The sequence below is a fragment of the Apium graveolens genome, chromosome 5, assembly GCF_009905375.1.
Source record: "Apium graveolens cultivar Ventura chromosome 5, ASM990537v1, whole genome shotgun sequence".
NCBI classification, from domain to species: domain Eukaryota; kingdom Viridiplantae; phylum Streptophyta; class Magnoliopsida; order Apiales; family Apiaceae; genus Apium; species Apium graveolens.
Window position 1 is genome coordinate 309547346 of NC_133651.1, and position 16753 is coordinate 309564098.

At 36.1% G+C, this 16753-nt stretch overlaps 1 protein-coding gene across 1 annotated transcript; it reads left to right on the top strand.

Annotated features, from left to right (window-relative positions):
* Window positions 1-14249: 14249 nt before the first annotated feature.
* LOC141662103 (putative F-box protein PP2-B12) lies at window positions 14250-16403 on the top strand. Its single transcript, XM_074469150.1, has 3 exons — window positions 14250-14632; window positions 15592-15710; window positions 15807-16403. Exons 1-3 carry the CDS (start codon window positions 14369-14371, stop codon window positions 16285-16287), a joined length of 864 nt encoding a protein of 287 aa, XP_074325251.1. The 5' UTR covers window positions 14250-14368; the 3' UTR covers window positions 16288-16403.
* Window positions 16404-16753: the final 350 nt, after the last annotated feature.

The window sequence follows — 16753 nt, forward strand, 5'->3', positions numbered from 1 at the left end:
AATAAACATCCATGGTGAACCAATCATTCCAAAAGAGGAACCTATTGATTGGGACACTATCAAATTGCCTACCTTTCTAACCACTCTTCCACTACCAAAGAAACAGAAAAGAAAACCAAAATCTACACCTCCCATAACCTCTAAGAAATTCACTCAAAAACAAAAACCTAAGTCTAAGTCACCCATTTCTAAAGATGATTATGTTCACATCTGTGACATAAAAGAAATTTCAGACATTGAACTCTATCTGGATGAGCTGGAGGATGTAAGGGGAATAGCTGCCTACAGACAGTTACCAGAGAGATTAGTGTTCAGATATAAAGGAGCTGGGGAAAGAACATAGCCTCTCCACAGGATTCTGGATGAAGGCTACTCTACCTTGATTAGAGTCTATTCAGCTATACAAAAGGATTCTGGCTTTACCAGAACTGCCAAGACTGAAATTCTCAACAAGATAGCCAATATAAGGAAAACTTGGAGGGAGCCCAATGCTTTACCCAGGACTTTACTCATTCAAGAAAGGGAAATGAAAATTCTCAAATCACCTCATTGGTTGATGGAATTTAGAGATGATAAAGGAGTCAGAAGATTTTTCAGACTTGAAGACCAACTCAAGATTGCCAGCAATGAAACTCTCAAAGAAATGCAATCTAAGTTGGATGTCAGTGTTGAAGATGAAGCTGAATTCTTCAGACAACTCCAACTCCAAATTGAGGAAAATGACAAAAGGCTAGGAAAGAAAACCAGGGAACAAAGAAGAAAAAGATGATTTGCTCAGACTAAAGGAGTGTCCTTGGAAACACTGTAAATCTTCAATTATCTCCTAGTACATACACTTTTGCAGCATTTTTAAATTTCTACTTAGTTTCAATTCATATATCTGTTAAGTGTTTTGTTATCATCAAGTTAACCCTGAATTTATGCCTACAATTCTTATAGACATAAATAGGGGGAGATTGTTAGGAATGTATGTGTATTAGTTTGATGATATGTTTAACAAAATACTTAAGTAGAAATTTAGTGTCTGTAGCCTCAACGGATAAAACCACTTTGGCTATCCGTTGATGGTGTAGCTTTACTTAGAAATAAGTCTAGTGTTGTAGCATATTTCAGTCTCTGTATTTAAAATGTAATTCTTGGAAGTTGAGAGAAACTATGAGTCATGTTGACTACTAGATGATATGCAGATAGGAAGGCCAATTGTAAATACTTCATGCCTTGTAATTTTGTATAAGTGAAGTGGTATCAACGGATGACTTAAAGACCTTCAACGGATGAGAAGCTAAGCTTCAACGGATGTCTCTAAAGCTTCAACGGATAAAGTCATCAACGGATAACATCCTTCAACGGATGAGTGCATCAACGGATGAAAGCTTCAACGGATAACATCCTTCAACGGATGAGTGCATCAACGGATGAAAGCTTCAACGGATGTTCTGATGATTAGCCGTTGATAAGGGGTAGTTGTACCTACAAACAGAGGCACATGGGTTGATAGAGACAACTGAGATGTGGTAGCCGAATTTCAGGAACAACAGAAAAAGCAGCCGTTCTTCTCTAGTACAAAGATGCAATAGTCAACAAAGTACTGGAGTGAACAGGAAAAGAAGCAAGTGAAGATCTTATTTTATTACTGTATTTTATATTGTTCTTTACTTGTACACTTGGTAATATATAAACCAAGTAGAAGCTAGTAATTAGAGAGAGATTTTCCAGAGCTGTTTAGAAAAATATTGAGAGAAAATTCATCTAGTTTGTACTAGGATGCAGCTGTGATCAACATTGTTTAATCACAGATTTTCTAAAATACCATCTCTGGTGGAACAACAAATCCACCAGAAAAGTTTTTAAGGTCTGTTGTGTTCTTTACCTTTGTGCTTGAATATATATCTGTCTGTATTAGCTTAAAGCAATTCACACACTTGTTCTTCTTGAACACACAACTTTCATAAACTGCTCAAAACTTGAAAAAGTTTTGAGATTTACATTCAACCCCCCTTCTGTAAATCTCATTGTTAGTCCACTAGGAATAACAGTAATGGTGTGAGGATTGATAAGAATCGTGTGATTACAATCGATATGACTTCAAGATTGAAGTCAAATGAGATTTTTATTTTAGCTAGTCAAGCCTCACAAGTATATTATGCTCCTAGTGTATTGGATCCAAAAGCAAAAATATATACGGTGGTCAAATCTAAAAGTCGCCCAATTGATGAATCTATCGTTGCGCAAAATAATATAGAGGACGCTTTTCAGGAAGATAGATCTAATGCATCGACCTCGTTTTCGCTCTTTGTCGATTTTGCACAATATGGACAAATACCGTTTATTCGGCGTGAAGAAGAAGAAGAAGACGAAGAAGATGATTTGAAGGATGACGAAGATGAAAATGAAGGAGAAGAAGAAATAAGTGAAGGTGACAATGAGGATGATGATGATGACGAAGATGATGATGGTTTTGACGATTTTGAATAATGTCATTTGTATTTTAAAGATGATTTTTAGTAAATTTTGTAATGATTAGGATACTTTATTTATAAGTTATAGTAAATTTTTAATGGGTTTGTGAATTTTTGGTTTTAATGCTAAGTTTTTATGCGTTTACGTCCGGTTAGGGCCAAAAAAATCATAATATTTGACCGTAATATTTCCCAGAAAACCGACCGTCTCCTTGACTAAAACCGACCACCTTCTTGATAAAACCGACCGTCTCCTTAAAGGGGTGGTCGTTTTTAAGGTGGTCGGTTATAATAATTAAATTGGCCTCTGAAATAAAACCGACCACTTTGAACATTTGACCTCGGTCGGTTTTAGCAGTCTTGGTCAAAGTACATTTTTAATACTTATTTTCAACGATCGAACCGTACGGATGTTAATTTCATGTCAAAATATGCTTATGCACAAAAAAATAGCACTTTTGAACGAGTACCATTACGTTTTTATAAAAGTAAATTAACAAATTTAATTAAAAATTAAAAAAATGAATTCGATCTGAAAAGTATAATTTTAAAAGGTATATTAACGATCCAACCGTACGGATGTTAAATTCATGTCAAAATATGCTTATGCACAAAAAAATAGCACATTTTAACGAGTACTATTACGTTTTTATAAGTAAATTAGCAAATTTAATTGAAAATTAAAAAAAAAATGAAAAATATAAAATACACATGATCGAATCGTATGGATGGACTAACGCGGTACTTGAACGCATATTTCAATTAATCACATAATACACAAAGAGATTACATTCTGTAAATGCTGATCATAAAGTCTAATGAAACAGAACAAAACTAGACAGATTTAGAAAAAGAACCTGAAACCATTCCAAGTTCATTTACCAATCTTGTAAAAGTGGCTTAACATAGTGGTTTTGTGAAGATATCTGCTAGTTGTTGATCTGTTGGAACAAAGTGTAATTCCACTGTACCTTCATCCACATGTTCCCTTATGAAGTGGTACCTGATGCTGATGTGCTTTGTCATAGAGTGTTGAACTGGATTACCTGTCATAGCAATAGCACTTTGATTATCACAGTAAATAGGGATTTTGAAATATGTTAACCCATAATCCAGTAACTGATTCTTCATCCAAAGAATCTGTGCACAACAGCTTCCTGCAGCAATATACTCTGCTTCTGCAGTTGATGTGGAAATTGACTTTTGTTTCTTGCTGAACCAAGAAACCAATCTGCCTCCAAGAAATTGGCAGCTTCCACTTGTGCTTTTCCTGTCAATTTTGCAACCTGCAAAATCTGTATCTGAGTAACCTATTAGTTTAAAATCTGATTCTCTAGGATACCACAATCCCAGATCAGCTGTTCCTTTAAGATACTTAAAGATTCTTTTCACAGCTGTTAAGTGAGGTTCTCTTGGATCTGCTTGAAATCTTGCACAAAGACAGGTAGCATACATGATATCAGGTCTACTAGCAGTTAGATAGAGTAGAGAGCCAATCATACCTCTGTAATCAGTAATATCTACTGATTTACCAGTATCCTTATCCAGTTTTGTTGCAGTGGCCCTGGGAGTGAATGCACTTGAACAATCTTGCATTAAGTGCTTTCTTCATTCTGCTTGACTTGAAGGCCCAGAAAATAGCTAAGTTCCCCCATCATACTCATCTGATATCTTGACTGCATCAGTTTGGCAAACTTCTTGTAAAGTCTGTCATTTGTAGACCCAAAAATGATATCATCAACATAAATCTGGACGAGAAGTAAGTCCTTTCCGTGGTTGAGGTAGAACAGTGTTTTGTCTATTGTTCCTCTGTTGAATCCACTTTCCAGAAGAAACTGAGCTAAAGTCTCATACCATGCTCTAGGAGCTTGCTTAAGTCCATAAAGTGCTTTATCAAGCCTGTAGACATAATCTGGATGTTTGGAATCTACAAATCCTGGAGGTTGTTCAACATATACTTCCTCCTCCAATTCTCCATTGAGAAAAGCACTTTTCACATCCATTTGAAAGACAGTAAACATTTTGTGAGCAGCATAAGCCAAAAATATCCTTATGGCTTCTAACCTAGCAACTAGTGCAAATGTTTCATCATAATCAATTCCCTCCTGTTGAGAATATCCTTTTGCAACCAGCCTTGCCTTATTCCTTGTAATTATGCCATCACTGTCAGTTTTATTTCTGAACACCCACTTTGTACCAACAACAGATCTATTCTTTGGTCTTGGCACTAGGGTCCAGACTTTATTTCTTTCAAATTCATTTAACTCTTCCTGCATTGCTTGCACCCAATCAGCATCTTGAAGAGCTTCTTCCACTTTCTTTGGCTCAGTCTGAGAAAGAAAAGAATTGTAAAGATATTCATTTGAAGTACCTGTTCTAGTTCTAACACCTGCATCAGGATTTCCAATTATCAAATCAGGTGTATGTGACTTTGTCCACTTCCTTGCAGATGGAAGGTTTTCTCTAGAACTGGATGCTCCCCCATGATCCATGCTATCTTCATTTTCATTTTCTGATACTCCCCCTGAAACTATGCTCTCTGAGTTGGATTCTTCAGAATTTAGATTTTCAGCACTATCAGAATTTGGCTTATCAGAACTTGACGAATCAGAACTTGAAGAGCCAGATGTATGTTCTGATGTTTCTTGAGATGTGGTAGGATCTTGAGTATGCTCCCCCTGCAAAGGTGCATCTTCCTTTGATGTAGTCACCACAGTTTCAATAACATCAGAGTCTAATCCATCAGAGTTTACAGTATCAGGACTTAGACTGTCAGGATTTTCAGTATCAGAATTTCAGTCTTCATTTTCAAATCTCAGCTGATCATGGTCAATGAAATCTTCAAGACCAGTAATCTTCTTGTCATCAAAAGAGACATTGATAGATTCCATGACCATTTTTGTTCTCAAATTATAGACTCTGAAGGCTTTTGTGGAAAGTGGATATCCAACAAAGATTCCTCCATCAGCTTTTAGATCAAACTTGGATAGCTGTTCAGGATGAGTCTTGAGAATAAAACACTTGCATCCAAATACGTGAAAGTACTTCAGATTTGGCTTCTTTTTCTTCACCATCTCATATGGTGTTTTTCCATGCTTGTTAATAAGTGTTGCATTTTGAGTAAAACAAGCAGTCTGCACAGCTTCAGCCCAGAAATAGGTTGGAAGCTTTGCTTCTTCAAGCATTGTACGTGCAGCTTCAATGAGAGTTCTATTCTTCCTTTCAACAACTCCATTTTGCTGTGGAGTTCCAGGAGCAGAAAATTTCTGCTTTATTCCATGGTTTTTGCAGAACTCTTCCATCATCAAATTCTTGAACTCAGTGCCATTATCACTCCTTAAGATTTTCACAGAATCTTTGACCAATTTATCCAGATGTTTGACATGATCAATCAAGATAGATGCAGTTTCACTTTTTGTGTGCAAGAAATACACCCATGTGTATCTGGTGAACTCATCCACTATGACCAACGCATACTTCTTCTTTGCAATAGACATGACATTCACTGGACCAAATAGATCAACATGTAGTAGATGATAAGGCTCAAGAATTGATGATTCAGTCTTGCTCTTGAATGAAGATTTTCTTTGTTTGGCCTTCTGACATGAATCACAAAGACCATCAGGAGCAAATACTGACTTTGGAAATCCTCTCACAAGATTTTTCTTGACCAGTTCATTTATATTGTTGAAATTTAAATGAGAGAGTTTCTTGTGCCAATTCCAGCTTTCTTCAATTGATGCTCTACTCATCAGACAGATTGCAGAACCATCAGTACTTGTTGAAAGCTTAGCTTCATAAATGTTACCACGCCTGTATCCTTTCAGAACAACTTTGCCTTTAGATTTACTCACAATTTCACAGTGTTCTTCAAAGAAATCAACATGATAACCTATGTCACAGATTTGACTTATACTCAGCAGATTGTGTTTAAGTCCTGAGACCAGAGCTACTTCTTTAATTATGACATTCCCAAGATTGATATTGCCATATCCCAATGTTTTTCCAATGTTGCCATCTCCATAGGAAACACTTGGGCCAGCTTTCTCCACAAAGTCTGATAGCAGGGCCTTATTTCCAGTCATATGTCCTGAACATCCACTGTCCAGAACTAGAATATTTTTTCTGTTGCCCTGCAATCACAAAGACCACTAATTATTAGTTTTAAGGACCCAGACTTGCTTGGATCCTTTGGTCTTATTAAGTTTGTTAACATTTGCAGCGGATTTAGCATCAGAGTTTATGTTAACATTTTTCTTTTCAGAACTTACATTATCAGACTTTGAATCAGAATTTACACTAGAAGGAACAATGGAAACTTTCTTCAAAGAAGGTTTTATTTGATAATAATCATAGTACAAACTATGATATTCCTTACAAGTATAAATGGAATGCCATAAACTACCATAATGAAAATAAGGATTTTATGGTTTGTATCTAACAGACTGACTCTTAACTCTTGATTTTAAAGGTAAGGAGTTAATATTCTTATTCTTCCTGCAAAAAGAAGCCAGATGATTAGAACTTCCATAGTTATGACATGTTTTCCTAGGAGCATCAGGAACAGGTTTATAATCATTGCTTTTATTCACACCTTTCTTTCCATTCCTATTTTTCCTAGGTGATTTTACCTTGTTTGCATTCTTAACATCTTTCAGCTTATGCTTAAGCTGCTTCTTTGTCATTAAGCCTATGTTTACTTCAGCTGTCTTTTCCTGTTTTAGTTTGTCAGAAGTTAATTCCTCTTTAACTTCTGATTTCTCATTTTCAGACTTTACAGTTACAAACTTAACAGGTTTTAACTTTGGCTTTTGCTTAACAACAGGCTTAATTTCTTCAGTTCCTTTATCATTCTTATCCTCTCCATAACCTAAGCCCTCTTTCCAGTTTCCACTACTTAGCAAATTTTGAGTTGTTTTGCCAGAATTAGTCCAAGTCCTGATAATCTCTCTTTCCTTTTCTAACTCAGTTTTTAGAGATTCATTCATTTTTAGAACTTCATCCCTAACATAGAAAGCATCATCTCTATCCTTCTGAGTTTGATGAAACATGACTAACTCTTTTTCTAAGAAATCATTTCTTTTCTTAAAAGCAAGATTTTCAGAAGTTAATCTTTCACATGTTAAAGTTTGATCTCTATAACTAACAAACATGGTTTTAAGATATCTTCTCAACTCATTAATATCATCAGTATGAAAAGCATAAGTAGTCTGAGGTACCTTTGTTTCAGCAGCTTCAGAACTGCTCTCAGCACTTTCTTTATCAGCATTTGCCATTAATGCATAGTTCTCCTCACTTTCAGAGTCTGAGGTGTCTGTCCAGCTTTTCTGCTTTGTGATAAGAGCCTTGCCTTTGTCACCCTTTACCTTCTTGCAATCAGGAGATATGTGGCCTTTCTCACCACAGTTATAGCATTTAACATTGGTATAATCTCCTCTATCAAACTTTCCTCCTCTGCCTTCAGATCTTCTAAAATTCTTCTTATTAGAACTTATGCCTTTCCTGGAAAACTTCTTTCCCTTCCTGAACTTCCTGTATGCAATCTTTGTGATTCCTTTCACCATAAGAGTACACAGCTTCATCATCTCCTCATCAGCATCAGTCTCAGGCAAGCTTTCAGAATCCGAGTCATCATCACTTTCAAAACTTGATGACTCAGTATCAGACTTTATAACAAGAGCTTTACCCTTGTCTTTCCTTGAGGAAGCTGCTTTGGGGGATTCTTCTTCAGCCTTAAGAGCAACTGTCCTTGACTTTCCTCCTTTCCTCTTGCTTCTTTGTTCCATCTCAAGTTCATGAGTCTTGAGCATTCCATAGATTTCATCAAGAGTTGTTTCATCAAGATTGTAGTTGTCTCTTATTATTGTTGCCTTCAAATCCCAGCATTCAGGAAGAGCTAACAGGAATTTAAGGTTTGAATCTTCAAGATCATACTCTTTGTCAACCAATGACAAATCATTCAAAAGTTTGACAAATCTATCATATAAATCATTCAATGACTCATTAGTCTTTGAGTCAAAGTGTTCATACTCTTGAGTGAGTATTGTCTTCCTGTTCTTCTTAATTGTGTCAGTTCCCTGACACCTTGTTTCCAGAGCATCCCATATCTCCTTAGCAGTCTTGCAGTTGATTACCCTGTTTGACATTACATTATCAATGGCACTATGCAGTAGGTGTCGTACCTTAGCATCCTTAGCAATTGATGCTATATCTTCAGCAGTATAATCACTCTTTTCCTTTGGTACAGTCTTTGCTGCTTCACCTGCAACTGCAACAGCAAGCTTGGTTGGTTTGTGAGGCCCTTCCTTGATTCTATCAAGGTATTCTGGATCTGTTGCTTCCAGGAACATGGTCATTCTCACCTTCCATATGGGATATTCAGATGGTCTCAGTATGGAAACTCTGATGGTCTCATACCGACACTGAATTTGTGTCTTTGGTGGTTCCTCAATTTTGGTAGGCTTAGTTGGAGTTTCTGTGTCAGACATGATTGTGTTTGGATCTTTAACTGTATGTGTGTTAACAGATAGACTCTGATACCACTTGTTAGGTCACACGCACTGTAGAGGGGGTGAATACAGTGTATAATACAATCAAATCGAACTTTAAAATCTTAAGTAACAGAAAACAAACTTTATTGAAACAATAAACTCTGTTACAGTATGAAACTGTTACCTCTCAGTGATGAACAAATATCACGAGAGCTGCTAGGGTTACAATGAATAATCTTCTCGAATATGATAACACTTATAGTGTAAACCCTATGTCTGTGTTTATATACTACACAGTTACAAGATAATCGCTAATTGATATGGAATATAATTCTGCTTCCTAAAATATATCAATCAGATATCTTTTCTTCCAAGTATTCCATTCTTCACGGAACTCCTTCTTCATGCATATCTCTTCTTATGTTTATCTTGATTTTCTTTCCTTTAATCAGCTACTGTCCTTATCTGATCGTCCTTCAGCACTTAAGTTCTGATATCTAACTTCTGATGATTATCTCCTGATAATATAAGTACTGATATCCTTAAGTCCTGACTTCCAGTATAAGTACTGATCAACGGTTAAGTACTGATTTGTCCTGTTAAGTAAGATCTGAAATCTAAACATAAATTATATTAGCCATGACATTATCAAATATATCTAACATCCTCATTTTTTTTTTGCAATTTTAGAAATATTATAGGCATCTTAAGGGGCAAAGCCGTTCAAAGGCCCGAAAAATTATGGAAGATCACATTAAAGTGACGATAAAAAGGACTTTGAACGAGCTTAAGAAGAGGGTGGAGCGAAAAGCAAGGGAGGAGGGCGTGAGCAAGTTGTCTTTGAAGCCACCTTATTGGTCCGTTCCTTTTTGGAAGGACCTTTTAAAGTATTGGGAGAACAATGAAGGACACTTGCACCGGTCATCGGTTGGATCCACCAACCGACAACAAGTTGAAAGATTGCATAGTGCCGGTGCAAGGTCATTCAATAAAGTTTGGGATGTAATATTATTATATTCCATCACACACACATACATACACGTTCACCATATTTAATATAATCAACTAATTAGGACGTGCTAATATAAGTTATTTAATATTTTGAAAGGTAATGACGAACAAGAATAAGAAAAAGCCGACGAGACTCGAGGTGTGGGATAAATGTCATAGAAAAGTTGGATCCGATCCGGAAAATCCCGTCTATACTACACCGGCCGCCATGCGTATTGCGGTAATTTTTATGTACTTTTATGACCATTTTATGTGATTTTAAATGCATCTTTAATAAGTGAATTTATATGTATTTTCATGTGATTTTAAATGCATTTTTATGTTTTTTTATATGCATTTTTATGTGATTTTAAATGCATATTTAATAAGTGAATTTATATATATTTTCATGTGATTTTATATGCATTTTTATGTGATTTTAAATGCATCTTTAATATGTGATTTTATATGTATTTAATGTGATTTTAAATACATTTTTATGTGATTTTATATGCATTTTTATGTGATTTTAAATGCACCTTTAATATGTGATTTTATATGTATTTTAATGTGATTTTAAATGCATTTTAATGTGATTTGATATGCATATTTAATATGTGATTTAATATGTATTTTAATGTGATTTTAAATGCAATTTTATGTGATTTAATATGCATTTTTATGTGATTTTAAATGAGGGTTAATATGTGATTTAAATGCATTTTTATATGTGATTTTATATGCATTTTTATGTGATTTTAAATACATCCATAATATGTGATTTTATATGTATTTAAGTGATTTTAAATACATTTTTATATGTGATTTTATATGTATTTTTATTTGATTTTAAATGCATCGTTAATTGTTTTAAATGAACTTGTGGGAACGATATGCCGCCATTTTCGAGCGCATGCCCGTGGAGGTTACACAAACGAGTGATCAGGATGAGCCGTTGGATTGGTGGATGGAAGCGTTAGAGGTCCCCCAAGGTACAAAGCCGAAAAAGAATTATGTGGTGGGGTTCCCCAATGCTCGGGCCACCGATCTCTTGCTTACACTTGCTACCTGGTACCGAGATTCCACACGGAATGAAGCCGGCTCATCCTCATCCGCTCCGAGACAACGTGAAGCCATCCCCGACAATGTATATCTTGCCATCGTGAGGAATGTGCTTACAGAGATCCGTGTTAATCCAAATTGGTTTGCTCGCCCACTTTTCGATGCGGAAATAGCTACATTCGCACGTACCGCTCTCGAGGCCTCAGATCCATCCTCCGATCCTAGCCAAAGGTTGCAATGGAATAACCTTATCGGTGGCGAGATCATGCATATCGTGGGCTCCTTGATTGAAGATATCGTCTAAAAGACGGAAGCTCGTGTTGCGGAGGTATAATTTTTGACCTTCTTGTTTATTTATTATTTTCATTCACATGTAATTTTTGTTTCTTCTTTTTAACTAGTTTAATTAAACTTGTATCTAGGAAAACAATCGGCGTGCTATGGAAGTCGATAAGGATTACACGTCCGAGGATGAGACCTCCGATGATGATGACTTTGATGATGGTGGCGGTGATGGCGGCGGTGATGGCGGTGGATCATCCGATGTTGATTTGTCGGATTAGTTTATATTGATCGGTTTTAAGACTATTGAAATTTGATGGTTATGGGATGTAATATAATACGTTGTGATGGTTTTAAGACTATAATGATGTAATGATACAGTTTAATCCTCCGGTTATCGGAGTTTGTGAATGTTTGCGTTGGATTTAATTACTATGGTTTAATTATGAAATTTACTAGTTTTTGCGAATGATTTTGAGTAGTATAGTTTAATGATTATCATTGTTGTTTGTTTTGGTTGTTTGGTTATTTGGTTGTGATTGGATTGGATTTGTGTATTGATTTGGTTTGGTATCCAGGGGCTGCAGAAAAACCTGCAATTTTTTTTAAAATCAGACCTTAAAACCGACCGACAATAGGCATAACCGACCACTTTTGACCATTACAAAACCCAGAAAACCGACCGTCAGGTGACATAACCGACCACCTTCTTCATAAAACCGACCGTCTCCTTTAGAGGGTGGTCGGTTTTAGGACGGTCGGTTATGACATTTAAGTTAGCTTCTGAAATAAAACCGACCGATGTGCACACTTTGACCACGGTCGGTTATGAGTTCCAGTCAACATTTTAAAAATAGACATAACCGACCGTCTTCTTTAAAGGGTGGTCGGTTTTAGGACGGTCGGTTATGAAGTTTAAGTTAGCTTCTGAAATAAAACCGACCGATGTGCACACTTTGACCACGGTCGGTTATGAGTTCCGGTCAACATTTAGAAATAGACATAACCGACCACCTGCGGTCGGTTATGACTTAGTGACGTGGCGACACGTGTGCACACGTGTTACCACGTGTACACAGTGACCCCACATTTTAGTAAAATGCCCAGGCACTTAACCGACCACTGTGTTGGTCGGTTATGAGGCTTAAACCCGACCAAAGGTCATAACCGACCAGGCTAAAACCGACCACCCCTCGTGGTCGGTTAGTCGGTTATGAACCTTTTAACCGACCGTTTTACCTCTTAACCGACCGTTTTTGGCGGTCGGTTTTACCCTGTTTTCTTGTAGTGAAATCTAAACAAATTTTTAATTATAAATAACTCCTACTTTTTTAATATATCTCAGACGCGCCTCAAATCACACTACTAAGATTTGAGAAAGGGACTTTCATTTACTTTTTTACAGAAAACACATAACTTTTTACTTTCGTTTAAATTGTATATCAATTTAGACGAATATTTTTCTAATTCAAATCAATATAAGTTCCACTTCAAATAATTAACAAGTAGAAAGTCCATTTACAATTAATATATATTATACACGATTAGTTATATTATTTAATTTTAATATAATAAATATGCAAAATTATGTGAATAAATGAATAAATAATTGAAATAAATCTGTCTTTTCACGTTAAATACATAAAAAAAAAGCATTTCAATAACTTTTCCTGTTGTTTCTAGTTTCTTGGAAATCCACACAAGTATTTTTTAAATTAGTATTAATCTGTAGTGCGCATGAGTGCGTACTAGCGCAGGACCTGGCCACTTGTGCGGTTCGTGCGTGTCGGGCCGGGCCGCACACGGGTTGAGCACTCGAGATATAAACACTGGACCGGCCCGCTTAATAACGAATCAGGCTCGGGCCGGGTTTAAACCGTTAAAATCAGACTCGTAACCGGTACGCGATTAACCGCGAGTCACGGGCTGTGCGAGCCGAGAAGGATTAACCGGGCTGTGTGTGCGGGCCTGTGCTGGTTTGATTAAATTGCAGTCTGCAACTTGCTTTCTTAATTTATTATATATTTGGATTATCAGTGCATTGTTCCAGCAAAACAAAGCAACTTGCATTATTATAATTTATATGTTTTATTATAGTATTATTACTTTTAGAGCATAAAGAAGTAATCTATGTAGCAGACTAGCAGATAGAAGAAGTAATCTATGTAGCAGACTAGCGGATAGCAAATAATTAGTTGTAGACTAGTAGAATAGTAGAATTTGTACATGTTTCTTACTTTGTTATTTTTAATCCGGTTCTTAAATAATATATTTCATATTTTATATTTCATAATTACTTTGATTTGATTTTCGTATTTGGTTAAAATAATGATTTCGATTATTTTGTTTTTTGATTGAAAGAGGACGGCACCTCATATAAATTTTATTAATTAAAAAATGTTACAAATAATGTGAGAGGACTCCTCTCTAAAAAAAGAGAACAAACCGCGTTAAATATTAAAAAGTTATAAATGAAATAAACAAAAAAATATTAATTAGGAAATATATAAGACAGAGATTGACAATTGAGATTGAGATAGGCAGAGAGTTAGAGAGACAATTGAGATTGAGTGAAGGCATTGTGCGGGCCTGTACGGGCTGTGCGGGTTTGCAGGCACGTTCAGCTCAAGCGGGTTTCGTGTGGGCGGGTTAGTGCGGGCCGGTCCTGGTCTCGGTTTTCTAATATTGTATTCGTAACCGGCTCGATTAATTTAACGAATTGTGCGGGCTTGAACCGGCCCGGTTCAGGCTGAATAATTACGGGTTTCCGTACGAACCGGTCCCGAATGTGCGGTTCAAACCCGCCCATTTGGCCAGCTCTAAGCGCAGCGGGTTACTTACTATAAAAAAAATAATCAGTAAGAACCCTACTCAATCCAAGTTGTGTTAAATAAATCCAAACATAGTGACGCCAGCAACAACAAAACGTTATTTATTACCTTGGGAATGATAACCCGAGAAGGCGGTGATAAACATACATAAAAAAGGCGAAAGTGATATCATCTTTTTCAACAAATACTTAACACAGTCGGTTTACAAAAGCTGCAATAGAGTGGGAGAGGCTTAGTGTGAAAGAAAGCAGAAATGGAACTACACAAAGATATTAGCTTGGTTTCCACAAAATTCATGTCCAAAAACAAACATGCAGACTCGTCACTTGGGGATGCGTGTAATGGAACTTGGGATTTCAAGGCTGTTGGGGATGATGATGAAGTGTGGGACAAGTTTTTACCTTCGGATTATTATGAGATTCTTGCAAGAGCATTAGATTCTCCTGGTGCTGTCACTAAGAAGCATGCTTTTCTCCTCCTCTCTGGCTCTCCTGTTCTTTTGGATCATGGCAAATTGGTAGTTTCATCTTTCACCTATCTTGTATATTCAGTTATTCGTTATTAGTTCTCTGTTCACGTTTATCATCATCGAATATATGAGTTCTTGCCAACAATGTGGCGTAGTAAACAATTGGTTGGTGCAATAGTTGAGTTCTTGTCTTCTCTCGAGGATGTCAAGGGTTCTTAGTTTTTTGTTTAATTTTGGGTTTCATTTAGTTTGTACGGTAGCAGAGTCACAAACTTTTAGGTTTTAGTTGTGTTGGCTTAATATAAGAAAGGAAAATGCTAAGGGTACCAAATTGGTTTCCAAAAAAGTTACAAACTTTTATTGCCTAAATGAAAATGGATCCCCCTCAAAAACACCAATTAAATCATTTCAAACTGTCACATCAACCATGATATATCATTTTGTAAGAATTTTTTGTATAATTTTTTGTACCTTTAGTACTACTCTATAAGAAATCTTGGCGTCCCAAAATACAAGCCCGTTTGAATTTTTATTCGTATTTTAAGGTGAATAAAATGATAGTTTCACAAATTCTTTTTCAAATTTTTTTTTTCTAAATAAAAGTATACATATTAATTTGTATTCAATAAAAGAAATTTTAGAAAAAACTATGCATAGCTATGACTTTTATGCACCCCTAAAAAGTCAAAAGAACTTATAATTTGGAACAGAGGTAGTATTTGAATAGCACGAGTGATTGAAGAGCTTATACTCTTTTGTCCCGGATTGGGTTCGGTGTCTCACCCCGAGAATTTGTCAGACTATATAAGCCATAGTGGTAAAAAAAAGGATGAGTTGTAATAGAATTGTTTTTGGGATGTATATTTTTTATCTGTAATAGCTTTTGAGCTATACTGTGTTCAACGGTCTCTATAGTTTATATATGGATATTTCGAGGCATTGCCTAAATCAAGGATTCTTTTATGAAAATAACTAATGTTTTTTCTATTATGTCAATGTAAATCCAGAGTTTTATGTTAAATAAGGGGGGAGGTGAGAAATGTTATATGCTAAGTGCCAGGGAGCTTTCAATTGCATGGATAGATACTCCATACTTTTGGAGGTGGACGAGTTTACCTGAATCCAGGTCCCTTTATATATATATATATATATATAAATGTATTTCACCGTATGTGTGTGCAAGCACGCCCTTGATGTGAGATAATTTTCTGTTTATTTACAGATTTTCTGAGGTTGCTGAGCTTCAATGTGTGTGTTGGCTTGAAATTCGAGGCAAGATTGCTACCAGGATGCTGTCTAACAAAACTAATTATTCGGCATACCTGGTCTTCAAAGCTAAAACCGAATGCTTCGGTTTGGACTATGCATCGGAGTCTATTGTTAAATTTATAGGTGCGAGGGAAGGAGAAGGCGAGGTAGGCGAGGTACGTGCTGTTCATGTGGTACCCCCAAAAGTTACACATGGAAGAGCTGGACATAACATTGGACAAGCAGACAGTCAGGTGACAAAAGAAAATGTACGGCTTCCTTGCAAGAGACGGGATGGATGGATGGAGATCGAACTCGGAGAATTCTACAACGATCACGGCAATGATAACAATGCTGAAGTGGAAGCAGCACTTGTTGCGACCAAGATGCAAAACTGGAAGGGCGGTCTTATCATAGAGGGCATCGAGTTTCGACCTAAAGGAATGCACATTTGATGAATTTATTATATACATCTAACTAATGTTAGATGCATGATCATTCCTTTTCTGGAACTTTCAAATGCGTCACTTTGGTATTGTATTAGCTGTAATAGTATTTTCTTTCAGCGGCAGGTTTGGTGTTGTGTTGTTCAACTTCTGCGTAATGTCTAAGATATTATGAATCTAATGCTTTTAAGTTTTCCTAAAAAAGACCCTTGGCTATGAAGATCAACAGATCAGATTCTCTTTTGTATTCGCACAGAAGTAAATCTTATACTCTTGTCTGGTTAGTATGTTCAATACTACCAAGAATAAGGGGTTTATTGTGGTGGCGTGACGGCGAACAAATTTTTGAATTCCTTATACATAAATATATAAAAGGTTAGTTTGATTAAGATTAAGTGCCCGTTTGTAAAAAATATTAAAATAAATAATTAATGACTTACTAATGATGAGTAGATTAATATTTATAAGTTATTAA

What these genes read in the sequence shown, in the direction of transcription:
- LOC141662103 (XM_074469150.1), top strand. Translation starts at nt 14,369, where the DNA reads ATGGAACTACACAAAGATATTAGCTTGGTTTCCACAAAATTCATGTCC. An exon ending in TTTTGGATCATGGCAAATTG is followed by an intron (nt 14,633 to 15,591) that starts GTAGTTTCATCT and finishes ATGTAAATCCAG; the next exon opens with AGTTTTATGTTAAATAAGGG. An exon ending in ACGAGTTTACCTGAATCCAG is followed by an intron (nt 15,711 to 15,806) that starts GTCCCTTTATAT and finishes GTTTATTTACAG; the next exon opens with ATTTTCTGAGGTTGCTGAGC.